At 38.2% G+C, this 21460-nt stretch overlaps 1 protein-coding gene across 1 annotated transcript; it reads left to right on the top strand.

Annotated features, from left to right (window-relative positions):
- Window positions 1-10: 10 nt before the first annotated feature.
- MASTL (microtubule associated serine/threonine kinase like) lies at window positions 11-21409 on the top strand. The gene is made up of 12 exons (XM_009469069.2): window positions 11-343; window positions 2640-2777; window positions 4246-4385; window positions 5193-5281; window positions 6646-6752; window positions 7171-7303; window positions 7876-8048; window positions 9233-10474; window positions 12170-12308; window positions 15111-15224; window positions 15315-15416; window positions 17890-21409. The coding sequence occupies exons 1-12, from the start codon at window positions 140-142 to the stop codon at window positions 18045-18047; spliced, it is 2739 nt and encodes a 912-aa protein (XP_009467344.2). The 5' UTR covers window positions 11-139; the 3' UTR covers window positions 18048-21409.
- Window positions 21410-21460: the final 51 nt, after the last annotated feature.

The following is a 21460-nucleotide window of genomic DNA, read 5'->3' as shown; positions in this document are numbered from 1 at the left end:
CCGCCCCAACGGTCGCCGCGCGAGGGCTCTCGCGAGAGCACGGCCCTCCGGCCCCGCGCCCGCCCGTTGGCCGGTGACGCCGCGGGGCGGGGCGGGCGCCGCTTTGAATCGGCGCGGGGCGGCAGGGTCTGGGCGCGCGATGGGGACGGTGGAGCCGGCGGCCGAGGCGCGGTCGGAGGAGGAGGAGGGGGCTGCCGCAGCCGCCACGACTGCCGGCCCGAGGCGCGTCGAGGTTCCCCGGCCCCCCTCCATCGAGGAGTTCACCATCGTGAAGCCCATCAGCCGCGGCGCCTTCGGGAAGGTGTACCTGGGCCGCAAGGCGGGCAGGCTCTACGCCGTGAAGGTGAGGGGCCGCGCGGGGCGCCTCCCCGCCCCCTGCGGCCCTCGGGGCCCCCCTCGCTGCCCGCTGCCGCCCTCCGCTTTCCTTTAACCCCGCGTGGGAAAGAGACGTCCCGAGGGGACAGGGAGGCGCCCCGCGGAGGGCTGCCCCGGCAGGCCCGTGGGCCGAGTCCCCCAGCCTCCGGGCACCGGGGCTTTCGGGGAGCTGCCGCTCTTGTGGCAGGAGCCTGGTGCCTGGAGATGTGCTGTCCGCACGGCTGTGCTCAGCTTTCTCCTCGCCTTCCTCTTCGCCTGGAGGCTTTGGCTGGGAGGCATCTGATAACAACTGCTTTTAAAAGTGCCTTAAATGTCGAGGGAGCTACGCCAAAAGCCTTCCAAAGCGTCAGTGTGCTATTTGCTTCTTGCTTGTAAATATTTGTTATAACTGAATGCGTTCAGCTGTCGTGCCCCTGGGGAGGGCGCTCTCACATTTGTTCGTGAATGAAAAGTCTGCCTCCAAGATGTATAATGAGAGCAAATTATAAAAAGGGTTTTTGCTGAGTACACATTTAAAAAAAACCTTGCATTTTCTATGTTGGTACGCAAAGGACTAAAAAGTAGGCTTGTCAGTAGGAAAAACTTTACTGATGGTTTGTGCAAGCTTGACTTTGCAATTAAAAGGATTATAACCAGCTGCATAGCACGCAAAGAAAAGGAAATGTAAAAAAAAAAAAATGTAAAAAGTCATTCAAAATAGACATTGCTCTTCAGAGCTACATATGTCTACTTAATGACTTATAAGCATTTTGAGGTGAAAGCTTTTGTGTAAATCCTTTATCACTATTGCAGTGGAGTTTATGGATTGTTCACAGCTACAACGTTTAACGTGCTAAATATTTGTACACTTATGGTCAACACTAATTAAAAGTGTAGTTCTATGTATTTTGTGTATGCCTTGAATTTTTTTTTTTTTGTATCAACTTTGATAATAGTGATTGTAGCTGTGGAAAATAGTTTTCTACAGTTTAGGTGCTGCATATAGAGTGGTTCAGTTGTGTTACTGTAGTATCTTACACAAGTTTATGGAAAGTATTGTGACCAAAAAGCTTTCATGTAAATCCTTTATCCCTATTGCAGTGAGATTTATGGATTATTCAAGCTACTGAGTTTAACATATGCTAAATACTTTTACAGTTAAGGTCAACACTTACATAAAAGGTATCAAATTACACTTCTTATATCTTGCTATTTTTATATATTATCAAATTCTGCTATTGAATGGTGCCAGTAGCTGTAGACTCAACTTCTTAGAGTTGTGTTGCATAGAGAGTGGATAAATTAAACTTGCTTTAATATCACCATACATATCCAGACCAAAGACGTTGAAGGTGGGCAAGCTTTCAATGCATATGCAATGCTTGCCTAAATACCTATCAGCTGTGCTATTATTCATCTTCTGTTCAAGATTAATATTGAGTGGGCATCAACATATGGTGGAGTAAGTCAATACATGAATGAACTGGAGCTTAATTCACAATTAAGCTTGTTATTTCTTCAATGTGAGTTGCATGCCTTTGAGGCTTCATCCCAAGGAAACAAATATTTGTTGGGTGACTTGATTATAAATTTTAAATGAAGCAAAAAATTCACTTGCTTTCTCTGCAAAGTTAAGAATTAGGGGCTGGAATAGTTGCAGTCTTGCTCTTGAGGACACCAAGATGGGATGGCTTACTGCTGCACTCTATTTCCAATCCTCAGGCCACATATCTCGGCCTCTGAAGCAATGGAAAGACTTGGTCAGCAAGCATGTATCTAAACATTGAATGCTTTTTTTCCTGGTTCTGAGTTGTGTACTGTGGATAAGAGGATTAACTCAGGGCAGTGTAACTTCACATACAGCCTAAACACTCATTTGCCAGTGTGTACAATTGCAGTAAATATTGGTAGTGTGATTTCCATTCAGGACTGAATTAGAAGGAGAGCAATGAAAAAGGTTCTCTAATAACCTGTGTATATGAAGTTATAGCTCTGTTTTATATATGTGTGTGTATATACACATATATATATGCAAGCTTAAAGTATAGAGATCATAGAATGGTTTGGGTTGGAAGGGACCTTAAAGATCATCTAGTTGCAACCTCCCCTGCCATGGGCAGGGACACCTTCCACTAGACCAGGTTGCTCAAAGCCCCATCCAGCCTGGCCTTGAACACTTCCAGGGATGGGGCATCCACAACTTCTCAATAAATGAATTGACTAAAGAACTGTGGGTTGAGCAAAGAAAAGAATGTTTATCTACTTGATTTTGTTTTGTTTTTCAGGTGATGAAAAAAGCAGACATGATCAACAAAAACATGGTTCACCAGGTCCAGGCAGAGAGGGATGCATTGGCTCTCAGTAAAAGTCCTTTCATTGTGCACTTATACTACTCGCTTCAGTCAGCTAATAACATCTATTTAGTGAGTAAATAAATGACTGTGGTGTTTTATGATAGTGTTGAAAATGGAGTGCAGAACTATATTCATGTCTGAAAATGTATTTTTATGGTAGTGAGTGGGTATTCCTTAATCACTTTTACTTTCTTCTTTCTCAGAGTGGTTGAACAAGTGAAATATTTATCTTCCCCTCATACCTTTGAGATCTTTCCACCTGTGTTCTTTTTTTTCTTTTTTACAGAAGTCTTTTCTAATAGCTAGTCTGTCTTAGGAATATGTAGAAATCTTGGGGAAAACAAAGCAAGAAACCATTCTGTTCAAGCAGAATCCAAGTGACCAAAAGATACCCTGTGGCTCACTTAGAGGAAATCTGTTTTACTTGTTGCCTGTACTCAAAATTCATTACAGTAGTTGGGCTAGATGACAAGAGGATAACTGAGTGGCAAAGCAAAGTGCTAGTCTATATGGAGCACTGTGGAGTTCAGTAGGACTTGAATATGGTTTTATGTACTGCCTCCACATAAAGGCAGTATGGATTAAGTCCCCTGTCTACAAAGGGTCTAGTGTAATTTGCCTAGTTTGCTGTAAGCACACACAGTGAACAGCTTGATTAAATTCTGAGGTGAGGTTGCTGTGCACTCCTACAGTACATTTTGAGTGTAAATGAAGGCTTCTTTTCCTGGAATCTCTGTTAAATGCTGAATGGAGTAGAGGAGTTCAGGGGGGAACGATTTGTAAAGGAGATGCTAGAGTCATATATATGGAATAGTATTGTATATTGGAATCTAAGTACTGGTGAGATTTCTTGACCAAAACCCCATCAATTCATTCTTGTCATTGAAGAATGAGTTTCTAAAACCTCTCTGACTTTTCTTTTATCTTGAATAGGACATGGGCCATAATAATGTGTGGGTTTACGTAAATTTTTTTTTAATGTGTGTATTTTTTAAACACTTTTTCATGTCTTATATGCACAGTTGCTCTCACTGTATACATTTCTGGAAATTTGCACTTATTTCACAGGGCTCAGGTCTGAATTTAATGTTGTCTATAAACACTTGAGAAATAAAATCATTTAGATGCCTGTTCTATACAAATGAAAATATCAGTGGTCTTTGCCTTCAGGCCTTGAGTTCCACATAAGTGCTTTGAAATTTATTTTCTATAATATAAAAATCTTTCAGAAGTTAATTAAAAAACTGACTATAGTAGTTACTTGAGAGCTGACTACAGAAAGTAGGCTAGGCAAATAATATAAAATAAGTAAATGGTCTATTAAAAGAAAATGTTTCATGTCCTCTGTCATCTGAAGCTTTAATTATTTTATCCGAGTGAAAAGTATTGTGTGGTAAATTAAGTTCGCACAAGGAAGCTTCTATCAGCTTCCGCTCTTTGAAATTATATTTTCCTAGGGGTGAAAGCTATTTTATATTTTACTTGCAAATTTGAAATGTGTTTTTAAAATGTTCAATTTAAAACACTTGAATGGCAGGTGATGGAGTACCTTATTGGTGGAGATGTCAAATCTCTTCTCCATATTTATGGATATTTTGATGAAGAAATGGCTATTAAGTATATATCTGAAGCAGCATTGGCTCTTGACTATCTTCACAGGCATGGGATAATCCACAGGTAAAACATACGTTGTTTTTTTTTCTTACAAATAAGTATTTGGTAGTTTGGGTTATTACTTTTTCACTTGAACACATAACCAATCACCATTTCATAGTAACAGCTACCTCATTTGCTAGAGCTTCTGGAAGCTCTTTTTGCACGTGTACACTGCAGCAATGTCATGAAACAACACCTAAAATAAAATCTGTCTATATATGTTAAGCAGACAAATATACACTGCTTTCCCCTGCCTGCCTGCTCTTCCCCCAGTACAGTGGTGTATTAGCAGCTATGCTGCCTTCTAGGTCCCCTCTCCCTGTGGCTTTTAAATGACTCTTCGTTCAGGAACCCTCTGGATACTGCAAGCATATAACTAGGACAAAGGGACATTGGCTGCTCTAATGCTCCCCCTGTAGCGAGAGGTCTTTGCTGCATTCAGTAGTACTACAGAGAACACACGTGGAAACTCTTACTAGAGCTTTGCTTGTCATGTGTACTGTCATGTGTAGGAGCTACACATTAGTAAATGTTGTGATGGTAGTACTCATGAAGAACACTTATTAAACCTGCTGAAATACAAAACGTGCAACTTTTCTGATATGCGTGGTGGTTTTAGAAGGTCTGAGACATTTGTACAATATTTAGTGCTAGATATGTTTAATTGTTTTGGTGTATTCTTCCAATTGGAATCTTCTGCTGGCTGAGAGATGTTACTGAGAAACAGCTATAATCAACGTATTTTGTATTGAGTATTTCTGGTCAGTTAACTTTCTTAATATTGGTCAGTTATCTTTTTGCTGACTTCAACTATATCCATTTCTTCAGGGATCTGAAGCCAGACAACATGCTCATTTCTAACCAAGGCCATATAAAGTTGACAGACTTTGGGCTTTCCAGAGTTACTTTGAACAGAGGTAAGAGTTGCCTGTATCCTTTTGGTTGTATTAGAATGTATTTTTGTGTCACATTCCCATATTCTTGAATGCTTTCCATCCCCATAGAGGGGGGCTTTCAATTAAATAAGCCCAAATGTTGCACCTAATATCTGATTTCTAGTAGGTAAGTACTGATAAGGTATATGCTAGTAAAGGATCTGCTCTATGCATTGCACTTCAGAAGCTAAGGTATTTATTCTTTGGGACAGAGGTGTATGAAGTATGATCTAGAGCCATTTCTCTTGAGGGGTATGGATTTCAAAGTATTCTATGAAGTCACTAAGAGAATTCAATGGGTGAATGAATAATTCTGGCTTTTTCTTGGTGTTTCTCTGGCTATTTCTGTCCTTTAGTCATGTTTCTCTGTCCTTGTATATATTAATTTCCAACCTGAACTGGGACCTTCCAGACATTAACGTGAAGGACAGGGAGGTGGTGAGTCCCTAACAGAAGATTATAGATCAGTGCTTTAGCATATGAACACACTGTTTTCAGGTAGCAGAAAATATAGCTGAATAGTTAAATGGCTCTATGGCACTGGCAATAGGCTGCAGGTCTTAAGGTGAATAGCCAGTTCCTGAACTAGTTTGTGCCTCCAGCCCCTTAGCTGTTATCAGCCAAAATAATGCTGCAAAGCACCAGTTTGTTTTTTTGAGACAGCTGCTGGCAGGTACATCCTTTTTATATAGTTAAAGGGATGTAGAAATTCAGAGTTGTCTATGGAGTTTCTGATTCATGGTTTTAAGAGTATAGAGGAAAATCCTGAGTATGCTGTGTTTTCTATAATATAATGCTTTAATTGATAAGTTCTAATGGGACAGATTATTGTGTCTAGCTGAATGCGATATGTAAGCCATAAGCCTACTTACCTCTAGTGAGCAAAAAATGGCATCTAAGGTTAAATTTTTACCTATGAAAAACTTGTCTGGTTCGGTTTTTTTTTTTTGAGATATCTTTGGGAGAGAAAGCAGGCTTTGAATCAAATTTACCATCTTAGCCCACAGGCCGTAGGCTGGAATTGCTACCTAAAAACCAAAGCTGGTATCAAGTTAGAAAATGTAACGCTTACAAGATAGTATGTTGGGAAAGACTCTGGACTTTTACAGTTTCTGTATTTGTAAACTGTAATTTTGTGATGGATGTACAGGAAGAAACAGCTTGTGTTGAATAAGAATGTATGGGTATGTTTTCCCTTGGGTTTGGTGGCTTCTTTTGTATATTTGTTCAGTATGTGACTAAATTTTCCCTCTTGACAAAACTTAAGTAAATGCCTGTAACTTTTCTTATTTAATAGCAGAAGGAAAACCTGATCTGCTTTGTATTTTTTTTTTGTCTGTTTGTAGAGATAAATATGATAGATATTCTTACTACACCATCAATGGCAAAGCCAAAACAAGACTACTCACGTACTCCAGGACAATTGTTGTCTCTCATCAGTTCTCTGGGTTTTGTAAGTAGTTTTCACTCTTTGAAGTACTTCATTCTTCTGGTTTACTGACTATTTAGTGGTGGACCTGGCAGTGCCAGGTTAACAGTTGGACTTGATGATCTTAAAGGTCTTTTTCAACCTAAATAATTCTATGATTCTATCTTAAATGTAATAATAGGAGTGATAAGGCTATTCTTGCACCTCTTCTGCCAGCTGGTAGAATGATTTATATGTTTGCAGTACCTTGAAGTTCTGAAGTGATTACCTTGGACTATATTTCAAATTGCTGACTATCAGTTGTGCTTCAAAAAATTTGGTGAATGGGCATGGCTAAGCTCCAATGCAAACGTGATAAAGAATGTGTGAGGTTACACTCTCAATCCTGGATGTTTTGTTCAGGCTCCATTAACTTTTAACTATGCTTCTTCCTGCTTGATAGTATACTCCTGTTGGAATGAAAATGCCAGGGTGCAATTCAAGTCAATCATCTGACAGTCTGCATGGAGTGGTTTCTCCCTTACCTATAGTCCAAAAGGAAAATACCCCTCTTTCAACTAAATTATTCAAAACATGTGAGTATACAAAGCCTTGTACTAAGTAATACTTGGCTGTAAGGTTGTGGTCTTTTAATTTCATGAGAGTAGCTTGGGCCCACTTGATAAAAGGTGTGCTTCTATCAGTGACTTGCTGTCTACCATTCCCCCAGTACTTAAGGTCTGACATGTTTTCACCTACACTACTTATGTCATCTTTTGACTTTTTTCAAATGCACAACCACTGAATTCAAATGACCCTTTAAGATTTTACAGAAATAGCGTCAATTCTTGGCATGCTTTCATTGAAAACTATTTAATATAGCAATGTGTGCTTTCATTTAAATTGTCTTACCTTCTGATTTCTAACCTGAAATAAGAAAGAAGGCTATTATAGTGTTAATGTTCATGTGGCTTTTAAATTCTTGGCAAGTCCCTACTTCAAAAAAAAATAAGTGAATTGACTATGCAGGAAAGATGACAAGAGAAATTATGATGTCACGCATAGATTTCCATAACTTCCTTTGGTGTGAAAGCTTGACATAGTGTGAAGCTGTCTAATATATGTTGCTTGTTTCTATCAACATTTGAATTTTTTTTTCCCTCTTAAGATCTTGATACTTCTCAATTAACTCCTGTGATGCCAGTGAGAAGCTTAACTCCTACTCTTCTTCAATCAAGAAAAAGGTTTGGTACCTCCAGTGCCAGTAGTCAGTCACACACATACCTTTCCAGTATGGAATCAGAATGCTCCAGCAGCTCCAGGTGGGAGAAAGATGTAGAGGTCAGGACTGTTTCATCTTCCCACTATAAATGAAAATTAGTTTGTACTTGTATATGCACTGTTGCAGATCTCTTCTACTTACTTCCCCCAGTTATTTCCACATGTAGAGAAGCCTTCCTACAGGAGAAGGAGCTGGGATTGTAATCCTTGATGAATAGGAGTTTTGGATCAAACTAGCATTATTTTTTCTTCAAAAAAAAGTAGTCCTGTGCAACATAACAGGAAAAGCAAATGCCGTTGAACCTGCAGCAAAGAAGTGAAAGAGAAGGCTTCTACTGGGTGGCACTGGTTTAGCCCTATTCCTCATAAAGTGGGCAATGCTGAGGGCACTGGCTCTTTGGAAGCTGACCTTATGCCTATAGCTTTATTAGCTCAGCATGCAGACAAAAGAATTTCTGTACAAGGCAGAACTTGGGAAAAATAATAAACAAAATACATTTCAAACTTCTACTAGCTATTAAAAACTGTAAAGTTTAATGTTTGTATTACTGAAGGGTTTTGTATCAACTAACCTAACACCAGTAATTATAGCTGATACAAAATACTTCCTCCTATTTTAAACTGTTAATGACATTCTGTACAAATACAGACCTAAACGAAAATGCTGCCATGCTATTTACTCCCTTGCCGTGATTCCTATTTAGATCACACACAAAAACTTATGTTTAAAACAATTTATAATTCTTTGTTTTAACTGTCCATTTCCCAAGGCCTTGTTTTTAGTATTGTGATACCAAAATAGTAGTAATATCAGACTTTCATTTCGTCATCTTTGAAGTATAATATGCCACAGGGTAGTATGATGGGGTTCTTTGATCTGGGGTTTCTTGGAAACCGAGAACTTCCGTGGCTTAACTTTAACATAAAATTACAAATACAACTTTAACTACTATATTTCTTCATCCTCAGGCATTTAAAAATACTGCATTTTCTACTGTATTCTAGCAAGCTTATTTTATGGTCTTAAAAAAAAGTCAAATTATCAAATTATGCCTAATTTAGTTTTGATTTTTTTAATGTATTATGTCACATTTGTCACTACCAGTGGTTTTAAAGAATAAATAATGCTTGCCAATTTGCAGTTCTTCATGGAAGTGGAAATAAGGTTATTTTAAAGGACACATTTCTATAATGCTTTAATCCTGTTTTTCTTGATACTCAAAATTTAATGTGCTCATTTGCAGCAAAGTGAAGATGACCTATGTTCTGCAACAGGCAAAACAAGTAACAGTGGGTCAGCTCTTTCAAATGTACAATTACTGAATAGCAGAGGTATTAAAGTTTTAAAGAAAAAAGAACTGGAGTCTGCCATTTCTCCCATCAGCAGCAATGATTCTGGGAGTAAGCAGAAGTTGGGAACTGAACATTCTGATATAACAGATACTCCTGTGACCACACTGGATGTGAAAGGCATAGTCAGAAAATGTCTTTCTGAAAATAAGATTTGGGAAGAAAAACTCTTCGTAAATAAGAGGGATATGATTAATGAAACAGCAGAAACTTCCAATCAACAACAGTCACCTTCAAGGCAGAATGAGCCTGTCAAGCCTATCAAAGAGGAAGAAATTTTTGAAAAGCCAGGTGTAAAAAGAAGCTTTGAATTAGTGGACACTAGTCCTTGTCAGGAATTTAACTATGTTAAAAAAAGTAATGCAGAATATAAACGTGGCTGTCAGATCTCAGAATTTCCAGCAAAAAAAAGGACAGGTTTGACAACAGAAATTCAGTCCTTAATGCTTTGTGATGATGGATGCCTACATGACACCTGCAAAAGCACGGAAGTTAAGCATTTTATTGGTAACCAGCAAACTGTAGAAAAATCATTTACTCCAATTATAGCCAAAAATCTTATGTGTTATCTGGATGCAGACTATGAAAAGGATGATAAAAAGGAGTACATGAACTCAAGTTTTTTAGGCACTGACAATGAAAAACCTTTAGGAATCCTCAGTGCAGATTCTGATTTATCATTTCCTGAAATGTCTGTTACAGAAAGCCATTTAGAAAAGCAGCTTTTAGATTTGGACAAAAGTGTTAAAGACCTCTCCTTTGAGGAACCAAAAACAGAAGGCATGCTAATAACATCACCAGAGTCCCGAGATGCTTTGCAAAATGGAGAGGAAGCACATATTGTCCAGGACTGCAAGCCATTACATCATGAAAAGGATAATGACCAAAAACACATGAAAGAAACTTACCTTGACACAGTATCTTCTCCTTCAGAAAAGATGATGGAAGCACTGAATCTCTTCAAAAAAAATGCTGTTGTTTTTCGAAGCTATAATAGTCCAATTAACATATCCAATGTATCTGAGCCATGTAGCATGGCTTCCTTAGATATAATGGATCTTTCACCTGCTTGTAGTGGCTCTTACCCAACAGCTATTACTCCATTACAGAAAGGAAGACCATATAGGGTCTATCAGGTACGTAAGGAGACACGTAGAATCTGTGCATGCATTAGACATTAGAGATCTGAAATTACTTCAGTTGTTAATTTACGGAAAATTGAAGTAGTTTGAGGTAGTCTGTCAAAGTGACCTTTGGTGACAGGCTTTCACTTACTGCACTTGTGTGACCAAAATTAGAATTTCTGTAAGAGCTTGGCAATAACTATGTGTCTGCTGGTTTGCCTCTCGTTCAATGTGCATTGTCTGTCCACGTCTCTGAGAAATCCTTTGCTCTTACAGTGAACTGGTAAAGAAAGCCTGTGCTGTTTTGTCTCATCCTACTTTTAGTGCAGTGTGGTACTTCCTTTGAGTAATTATAGGTTTCCTGATGTAATAGGTAGTCTTTGATTTTTCTTTTCTTTTTTTTTTTTTTTTTTTAATCCTGCATCCCTCCCAAGATGGTCTGCAAATGCTTGCTATAACTGCTATTGTGCTTGGTATTTTCTTTTTTCTTTTTTTCTTTTTATCCTGGTAAAAGTCATTGTGTAATGTGTACTGTCAAGTACCAATTACAAGCCTATTACAAAGATGGATGTAAACAGTAATAGTTGCTTGCAGGTTATGAAGTTTTTGCTTTGACCTTTTTAATCCTTCTGATAGTAAGCAAAAAAAAATCTTGTCCTAAAGTAAATTTAGAGCCCCAATGTGGGAAAAGCAAAAGTATACCTTTCAGTCAGTGTTTCCTCTTTCATTTTGGCATAGCTTTCCAAGATGTTCATCTAGTTACGTAGGTTATAGTTGTAGGATTTAACGCTTTCTGACAGAACTGGCAGCGTGTTGAATGATTTGGTGTACCAAAAGGGGACATTCAAAACGTTATTTTTGGGGAAGCCTTTTTTTCTCATGTTTTTGAATTGCTAGCTTCTGTTTCAGCTGCATAAAATTTTAATTGACTATAAAACTTAGCTTCCATTCAGCCGAAATGGAGTCAGAGTAGTATGCACTGCATCTCCTGAGAAGTAAATGACTGATGGCATTATATGTTTTTGTAACTTAGATTTGCACAGGAGGATACCTTTTTTTATATACTTTTGTGATTCTTTTTAAAATCACATCATTGTGAGCTGATTACCTGTTTTCTGTTTAATAGCGGATTCTGTAGCCTTTATGGCAATAGTGATAATGGATTGACCTCTGCTGCACTGAAGATGAAGTTGGAAACAAAATTATACTAGATATATGGGAATTAAGGGTATATTAAAAAATAAAGAATGAGAGTCTCTGCAAAATAATTTAGTAGTATTTCCAGGTCATAACAGGAAATCTTTCACTGCAGTCAGCCTACTGGCTGTGAGAATTTATTCATCTCTCTGCAAGCCTGCATGTTTTATCTTCAAATAATGTCCCAAATTACTTTCAGAAGTTTCATGTTTGAAAGATTTTGAAAGATTGGGTTTTTTTGAGACATCACTTATGGATTTGACAGTGGAGGAAGAACTTAGGTAAGATTTTCTTAAAGAGTAGGCATCAATTTGCCTCAACCATCTTGAAGCATAAGAAGTTAAGAAATAGAAGCACATTTCACACATACTTTTTCAGGGAATGTACATTTTGTGACATGTTCTTGCCTTGAACTTAAGTATCAACTGTTACACCCGTTACTAAACCTGGAGATGGGAGTTTCTCAGCTGGTTTTGTTTGACATCTGAAATCTGTGTTGCATCTTTTAAGACACCTCATCAGGGAGATGCTGGCACACCATATAGGACTCCAAAGAGCGTAAGAAGAGGAGCTGCCCCAGTAGAAGGTGAACGCATCCTAGGGACCCCAGACTACCTGGCACCTGAGCTGCTTTTGACAAAGCCTCATGGTAAGACAAACAATAATACTTGAAATGGAAGTACTGGAAATACTTGAAAGGTGACATATTTACATTTCTAAAAGAGCTCTAGAGCTCTAAAGCCTTCAAGGAATAGGATAGTGACTTCTTTAAAAATAACTAGTGCTTAGCTTTTGCCAACATGGATGTCTGTGTTTGCTTCAGCTGCTCCTTCCAGTTATTTGTTTCTCATGACTGGAGGTTTTGACTGTCCAGTGTGGTCTTGCCTCCTGCTAATCTAATGTTTTGGAAGCTGTACTTAGGCAGCCTGAGACTTATATGTGGCTTAGGAATCACACATTTGTTGTTCTGAGTGTCCTTAAAGATTCTTCAGGTTAGGGAGAGGGAACTTGGTGAAATTTAGTATGAAAGGGTTAATATAGAATATTAACCTCCAATAACCTCCAATAGAATATAGAAAGTGTTCCATGTTTCTGGATATTAGTGTTGTGTGCATCCAGACAAGTTTATAAAGTTACATTCAAATCAGTTATTGAGTTGTGTGATCTCATTCAACACTTAAGATTTCTGGCAGGATCTTCCATATAAGTGGACAGTAGTAGCCATCAATTTTTTTTTTTTTTTTTTTTTGCAAAGTACCACAGGAAAATCAAATAGCACAACTTTGTAGTGCATAACTTTCTTTGGCTCAAATCCTGAGCTCCATGGAGATCAACGAAAATTCTGAAATATTTTCCTGCTAACTTGCAAGAACCATTAACAAAAAATAAATGCAATGTATCCCTGATACATTTGTTGTACTTACAGTTACATTTTATTTTCATCGCAAAAGTATACTTTTATTTTGTAGAGCTAATAGTCTTAGGAAAATTATCTGAGATATGAGTTCTTCATTGAGCAATAGTGATTACTAATCTGTGGAACAGCAAAATTTTGCTGTATGCAGCCAATATACATTAACTAACTGCATGAAGAGATTTAACAATTTAACTGTAACGACTAAAACTACTAAACACAGGTAGCTGTTGTTTTGCCGTTCTATTTAGAAATCCTGGTTATTTGGCAGGCATTAAAACTGGATAATAGTTTGGAAATGTAATCAATGCTACTTAGACAATGTGAAACTTGGTTGTGAGGCGACTTCCATGCAATTATTGAGTGTTTTCAGGACTCCAGTGATAACGTGCAAAAAGTCTGAGTGTTATGTCAGGAAATTGCAAATCTCCCATTACCTTCAGTGAAGCCAGGGGTTTCTGGCTTCAGAACTCAACTTTCCCTTGCTAAATATTTCTGGCGGAGTTAACTTGCTTGTAAATATAGTTGTAATCCTGAGCTATAATCACATTACAAAACTATTTTCTGTTTCTAAATTAGATTTAACATTGCCATCTTTCTTTATCGTTGAGTGACTACTTTAAGAAAAAGATCTGCATTCCTATGCCTTCAGAGAATCACACTTGATAGTTGATGTTTGTATTTGTTAGGTTTTTTGCAATAATTGTAATGTTCTTGCTTCGTTGTCTTTTCATACGCAGGGACTCTGATCTCTGGTGAGTTTGCTATATACTGTGCAGAAATGGAGTGTTCAGCCATAACTGTGAACAGTCAAAGTATAACTAGATCACAATTTCCAAGAAAATTGTTTGGGTGAACAATGTTTCTATGTAGAAAGATATGTCCAACATGCACCCCACATGAGAATGTGTGATACTTCCACAAACGATTCGGGAAACATCAGTATCACTGTGACTAGCCTATCAGAAATCACACTTCAGCCTGTACTTCAAGAGTAAAGTCAGCATTCTTAAAGACATTGTGTAACGGGAAATAAACCAGAGAAACTTTTTCTCATTGCTTCCTTTCACTCTGTGATCTGTCTGAATTACTCTGTGCACGGGTGAAGAAGGCTCAGATGCTCAAGACCTGATATTTCTGTTTCTTGCTTCACATGTTGATAGATGCGATTTAGCAGGGATATGGTAGGAGTTAATCTCATCTTTAGTTAAACTTTGGGTGGGAAAAATTGCTGCCGAAACATGTGTTACTACATTGTTCAGAGTTGTGATCTTACTAGACTTTGACTGAAGCTGGGAATATTTTATCTGAACATCCAAGTACCTCTAACAACGGTGGATGTGATCTCACTGCTTTGATATGCTTAGCTTGGTGGGGCACTCTTACTGCTGTTAAAAGTTGCTAAAAGTGCATTAGATTACTAGTTATACATTTCAGTTTTCAGCATTTCTAAACTTAGTCAGTAGTCCTTTTGAAATGGCTCAAAATATTTGTTTTCTTAACTTGGAGGTGTCTTAATTTTTTTATATGCCAAAAAAAGACAAGAAAAACTACATTTATTCTCTTTCAAAGATTTTCTTGCAGCAAGTGTGGCATCTATTCTTTATACAATGGAGTGGGCATGGCTTAAAGATGCAGAAAGCTTAGAATGCATGCAGTGCTGCCTGGGATTGCTTTGCCTGCTTGTTTTTAAGTAGGTTAATAAAATGGGTTTGGCAAAAAAACCCTGGAACATGGCAAACCAAAATTATTTAGTAATAAAGGAGAGAGACCTAGTAACTACTCACTGCCCTCATCAACTTTAGTGTAATGGAAAGTAATTCCAGCTTCTTGTGTGCTGGTTCATTCTGCAAGCCGTCTTCAATATTTTGACATACATTTAGACAAATGAAAATTAAGTTCAATGGTTTGAATTAATTTCCAAGAAATTTTGCAGGATTTAAACACTCTTCAATTTCTGCCATGGCTAATCTTCAAATCTTTGCAAATATCATTAAACCTTTGTGTTAGTGTAATGACCTGGATTTCTCTTATCAGGTTCTGCTGTAGACTGGTGGGCCCTTGGAGTTTGTCTGTTTGAGTTTCTAACTGGAATTCCACCTTTCAATGATGAAACACCAACACAAGTCTTCCAAAATATTTTGAAAAGAGGTAATCCGTTTCAGTAATTGGGGAAGGCATGTATATCCAACATTTGCTTTATGGTTTGAGTTACCGACTCATCTGCATCTCTGTCTGTAGATATTCCCTGGCCTGAGGGTGAAGAAAAGCTGTCTGATAATGCCCAAAATGCAATAGATATTCTTCTAACAATTGACAGTACTAAGAGAGCTGGACTGAAGGGTTAGTATTAAAATTCTCTTGTGTTCTTTGCAACTAACTAAAAAGTTCAGAGTGGTGATGTCCTCCTGCAACGTAGACTAATAAACTTTAATGCCTTTTTAGGTTCCATGTATAGTGCCAGAACACTTAACAAGTTGTGGTATTTTTTGTATTACTTGTGGGATTATGCCCTTTTGAATAAGGGAATTTTTGGGGGGGGGTGTGTGGTTTTTTTTATTGAACTTTTGTTTTGCTTTAATGCTGTTTTGCTATGGATGTTTAATGTTTGACATCTGATGTACCAAAGTTCACTCTTATCTAACTCAATAACAGGTATTTGGGGTTTTTGACCTAATAGATTTTATGAACCTTCATTAAAAGCCTATAGTTTGGGAGAGAAGCCTCCTACAAAAGTTAATTCAAAGGAGCTTTTTCTTAGGAATCAGCCTGTCTTTACTGAATGTATAGGGGAACACAGAGTTACACAGTATATATTATACAGAGTCTATATAATTTTTTTCCTTTGTAGGATGACTAAATATGTGCTGTTGTAACAGCAACTATATTTTATTAAAAAAAAAAAATTGGTAACATGAAGAAATCTTAGAGTGAAATATTTTGGGAAAAGAGGAAGAAATCTTATGAGAAAACTGCCCAAGAAATCACTAGAGAAGGAAATTATTATGGAAATGTTTAGCCATAAAGAGACTAAAGGCTAGAAGCTGAAACCAAGCCAATTCAAACTGGAGCAGGCACACAGTTATAAATTAAGATCATGATGTCATCAGGGCATTTTGTGGCTCTTTAGTATCTCCTAAAAAGCCCCTAATGTCTTAATTTGAAGGTGTTTTAGTTAAACATGTTATTGTCTTTATTCCTGGATAATAGGGTGAAATCTAGTTACCTGTCATGCATAGAAATTTAAACTAGATTGGAAGAAACCGTTATGTCATCTGAAGTTCTGGAAATTCATTCTTTGTCAGGACCTTTTAACTGTATCTGATCTCTTTATCCAATTTATAGGCCTCTGAAGTGAAGCTGGATGAGTAGCTTTCAGGACAACCATTAAGTTTTTTTTCATTCCATCACTGTTATCTTCTCCCCCCTCACCAATACACGTACTCTTCCTCTCTCTGTTTTTTCCAGTGTAAAGCCTAACTTAGTGAGAAATCCCAGTTATGTCATGTCCTAGTGCTGTGCTTCTGTGGGTTCGGTCTTTCCAGATAAGAAAGCTTTAGAGCAGTATTTGGCAGAGAACACTGGTATCTGAAGTTTGGGTTTTCTTCTTTTCCCCCCTTCTTCAAAGACGTGGGCAGGAGCCGCTGGCTATGGCATACATAATACTTCTTTGCAAAAGACAATGAAGTCTGCTCACCGTTTTGGCTGAAGACAGCTTTCAGTGTGTGAGAACTTTAAGAGCAGAACTACACACACTTCTGAGATAACAGTGGATCTGTGCAGTGTCCTGCTGAAGCCATTAGAAGGAGTTAGAAGACTAACCCTCTGATTTATTGCCTTTTGTCTAAAATAAAGTTTAGTATTGTGTTTATATTATTTGATCAGGAAATGTAGAAATAATAAGTGTTAATGTCTTGCAGTCTATCAGCTAAAAGCCTGTGGTATGTGCTTAGAATTAAAATTTGTAGTGAGTGTTTGTCTTGATTGAACTTCCACCTCCTTCTAAATGTGGTTTGATTTTTTTTTTTTTAACCTGTCCTATTTTTTCTATTTGCTTTTGATTTTTGTGGTGCAAGTAGTAAAAACATGGGTTTGTATCCCACTTGGCTGAAAAGGTGCTTTCTTGGACTGAGTCAAAGTAGCAAAATCACTTTCATCAGGGAGTGGTGTTTCCAGGAAATGCAAAAAAACACATCCGATCCTGTGTGCCAGGAGTCGCTTTTTGGTCAGAACGGACAGGGCAGGGGAGTTCTCCTTGAGTCAAAGTCTTGTGGCTTGGTTAGTTATCCCACTGCCAGGCTGGGAAAGAGGAATCCGGTGATCAGTGGTAACTTCACCATAAGGGTGTTCAGACTTTGGTGCCTGGTGGTAGGCCAAAGGGGACTGCACAAAGCAGAGGAGGAGCGCTCCATGAGCTAGCAAAAGGCAGGTGGCTGGGAGTGGAGAAGGGTGGGAGTGACTCCCGTGTGTCTACTCAGCACAGAACTTTGGCAAAATTAGAAACAGACTTTGAAGTGATGCTTAAAATTTCTGTGGTGCCCTATCATGAGAAATGCCCCTAGGGCACCTCTGATCCAGTATGTGCGCTGTGTAGAATAGGTTCTCCAGCTAGGGGAAGATGGTTAGGTGGCATGACAATAGTTTGATCCCACTGAGGTTGGGGGTAATCAAAACCCAATTGCAGTTTGCACTTTTGTGAATTTCTAAAACAGCAAAACAGAGCAAATCTACTGAGAGCTATGCATCAAGGGAACAAAGTGACTATGGGGCTTGGACAAAAGGAAGGTTCTCATGCATATATGAACTTCTGTTTCAGAATTGAAACATCACCCCCTCTTTCATGGTGTGGACTGGGATAATCTCCAGAATCAACCTATGCCGTTTATACCTCAGCCAGATGATGAAACTGATACCTCTTACTTTGAAGCTAGGAATAATGCTCAGCACCTCACTGTGTCTGGATTTAGCTTATAACATCAAGATAAGTGAACTTTTATCCATGTTTTTGCACACTTACAGGTTGTCCTCTAACACTAGTTTGGTCTTAACTAAGATTCCTTGCCAAATTTAGAGTGTGTTTTAAGTTATCAGCCCGTTTTTATTATTGTATCCTTTATTCTAAAGTGAAACTACTGTACAAAACTTAGCTGGTATCAAGTGCTTCCATGCTACTTTTTCTCACTTAGTGCACCTTACTAAGAGGCCAGAGTGTTGTATTTCTTGGAGCTAATAACACTTGGCAATGATGGGGCTTTTTTAATAGCAATAAGTAACTCCTGTTAGGAGGTGTGAAGTTATTTCCCAGCTAAGCATGCTAGGGAAAGGACATAAATGCATGCTACTTATATCTAATTATAATTACCTATTGGTGGTTCAGTGTGGTGGCAGTCTTGTTTAGCAGTAGTCCTTTCTGACCAGTTTGAATATCTATCCACTGTGCAAAACTGGTATTTTTTTATTCAAGGTGGAAAATTGAAATCTTAATGCAGCACTGAAACGTCTTACTTCTGTTTATCTTATCCCAAGAAGGGTTGAAAGACAGTGTTGTTCAAAGTTAACTCGGCTAGGTGTGGTGTGCGAGAATGACAGTAGTTCCACTGGTTATTATCCTTTCCTAGACAAAGGGGTAGGGAAAGGATACTTGGGGCAAGTCTGTTTAAATTGTTGCCTTGTAACCACTTACGCTGTAGGACGATGGACTGAACGGCATAGATTTTAGCAATTACTTGTTTTAAATAGAAAACGCTGAGTATATGTGTTTGTCCTTACTCATGTCAGATGATAGAAAACAAAAAATCACCTGAGTGTTAGCTAACAAGTGAAGTATTATTCATACTGAAGCTGCTATACATTAAAGACTATAATGCATTGCAAATTAACAGGCTGCTGTTCTGTAAACTCACAAACAGATCTCAGATTTTACTAAACTTAAGTTACAAGTGTATATTCAGTGTTATAAATCCTAATTAGGGGGAAATATATTTAAATCTATTTTCAAATGCAACACAAAACTTGCATCTGCTACATTTTGGAGGTTTGTTTACAGGTAATTCTGTTTAAATTATCTTCAGTATTTTTCTTGCATAGGTATCTTTCTCAGCTGACTTACTGAAGATTTTATTTTTCAGGTTTGTACTTGCTAGATTAAGATCAATTGTGTTAGATGGTGGTGCCAGCCAGGGGCCGTGTGCCAGAAGCCAGGAATTTTGCTAGTGATTTTTGCCAAGTGGCTTTTGAGTCTCATGAACTGACCCTTCTTGCAGGCGGAGCAAGTTGTCCCTTCATTGCCCTGCTTCCTGGAAAACAAGATTTATTGATGGAATTCTGAGCAAACAGTATCTGCTAGGCTTCCTGCTGTCCCCTCAGGTGGCTGGGGAAGGAAGGGGAATGGTGGAGGAAAAGGAAGTTTCCTAGGACCAAAAGAGAGCTAATTCGTAACAGCTCAGAATGACAAATCCCAGCCCTAGGTGTGATAGCTCAAACAGTGGAACAGAATCTTGGCAGGTTGCAAAACATACAGTGACTCTCAGTCCCTTTGTGAAGGACTTGCGTTTCAGAAAACTTGTAAATTGTTGAATCTTACTGAAATTAATGTTACATGAAAAAGGTGCAAGCAATCAGATGTAATACATTACTGAAGCAGTATCCGTAGACAACATTCTCTGAATATGATGGGAAGTTCTTCAGCATTTTTCCTGTGTATAGTTAGAATATATAAACTGGGGGAGGAGGAATACCTTCATTTAAGTAATCACTGGTATTTTATGCAATTTTTCTTCCATTTCTAGTAATCTGGTTTAAGAAAACTAGTCTTACAAGAATGAACCTCAGTTTCATACTGAGGAAAATACTCTAAAAATGTGTTAGGAAATGATGTAAACTGAACACCACAACAGCTCTTTGTCTTCAGTACTTCACAAATGGTTACAACCTGTTCCCATTTTGCAGGATGATACATTTCCTTCAAGGGAGAAAAAACTAGTTACAGTGGTATGACATTCTGAAGATAACCTCTAACCCCTTGAAATAGTTCTTAATCAGCTGCAAGGGTCAAGTAAGCTTCTACCTGAACTTTTTCTTAACCCATCACAATGGACTACAGAACTGCTAAAAAGTCTTTTAGGTAATCTAATGCTAGCGTACACAGACCTGGTGGTGATAGTACACCAAAACATTAGGCATAAAGAATCTTGTTAACTTACTATTTTCTAATAAAAACCTCAAACCGTCTTATAAACACCTTATTCTAAAAGAAAATTATGATTCTTCTACCATAGTTTTATAATGCAATACAAAACCATAAATTCTGTAGAACAATAAATAGGCCAACTGACAAATCGAATGTCTAACTTAAACACTTACCACTACACTGCTGCCCCGAACTGTTAAATCCTGCACAGTTAGCCCTGAAGCCTTGCAATACCCCGTTCTCTTCAGTATCTTGCATTTATCCTGATCATAGCAAACATGGAGTTCAATTTAACAAGTAGATTGCTGGGGTTTGTGGTGTGGTTTTGTTTGTCGTGGGGTTTTTGTGGTTTGTGTTTTATTTTGGTTTTTTTGTAGTGGCATGGAGGTTTTGTTTGTTTGTTAAAAAGGTGAATCCTAGCTTTATTCTTCAATATGGAATTCCTTAATACCACTGTTTTTGCCCCACTTATTGCTTGCCTTGAAATACTCCAGGGAAAAGTATAAAAGCTATGATGTAGCAGCTGAAAGAGATTAAAGTTTCTTCTCATGAGTAACCAACTACAAATACTTGTGTAAGCTGGCAAAAGTTTCTGGTCCTTAGAAGCTGTGGAATACCACTTGGCAAGTACTTTAGCTGTTACATGGTGTTTCTTGAAGGCCTAAACTTTCTTTATGTGCCTCACCTACAAACTCTGTAGCTTCTAGGTTATCTTGGGAGACAGTTTATCTGCTATTAGCTGGACACAAGTGTGCTAAAAACTGTAGAGATTAGTAACTGTCACACTTTCTTACACAGAAATAGCAGTCTTGGACAACTATTACTGCCACTAACTTGCTGTTAGGCTCACCTATACGCTGAGCAACGTTTGGAGGCCAAGATACTAAAATGCTGCTGCGTGTTCTTGAGCTAGTAGGTCCAGTTTCAGCATGATCAGGTTTACCTACGGGTTACTTTTACAGTAAAATGTGTTCTTTTCCTCTCTACTATGTTCTCAAAATATTTACTTTGCACACTTTTGTGTAAATATATAAAATAAAATACTGTAGCCTTGCTGTTGCTTGCTTCTGCTTTTTTTTAATCTTTAAACTATCTTATACTTTTGACCCTGCTGGGGTGTGGGAGGCAGATTTTTACACACAGAAACCCTGACTGTTTTCCCCCTGGCCCCAGCAAAGACAGTGATTGTAAGTAGGGA

Source organism: Nipponia nippon, unplaced genomic scaffold (genome assembly GCF_047370975.1).
Source record: "Nipponia nippon isolate SJK-2023a ecotype South Korea unplaced genomic scaffold, ASM4737097v1 scaffold_1, whole genome shotgun sequence".
Lineage (NCBI taxonomy): Eukaryota > Metazoa > Chordata > Aves > Pelecaniformes > Threskiornithidae > Nipponia > Nipponia nippon.
Note: the sequence above shows the minus strand (reverse complement) of the source record. Positions and strands in the feature narration are given on the sequence as shown.

Excerpts from the sequence above, each read along its gene's own strand:
- MASTL (XM_009469069.2), top strand. The coding sequence starts at position 140 with ATGGGGACGGTGGAGCCGGCGGCCGAGGCGCGGTCGGAGGAGGAGGAG. Across the intron at positions 344-2,639 it reads GCAGGCTCTACGCCGTGAAG|GTGATGAAAAAAGCAGACAT; the intron begins GTGAGGGGCCGC and ends TTTGTTTTTCAG. Across the intron at positions 7,304-7,875 it reads AACTAAATTATTCAAAACAT|ATCTTGATACTTCTCAATTA; the intron begins GTGAGTATACAA and ends TTCCCTCTTAAG.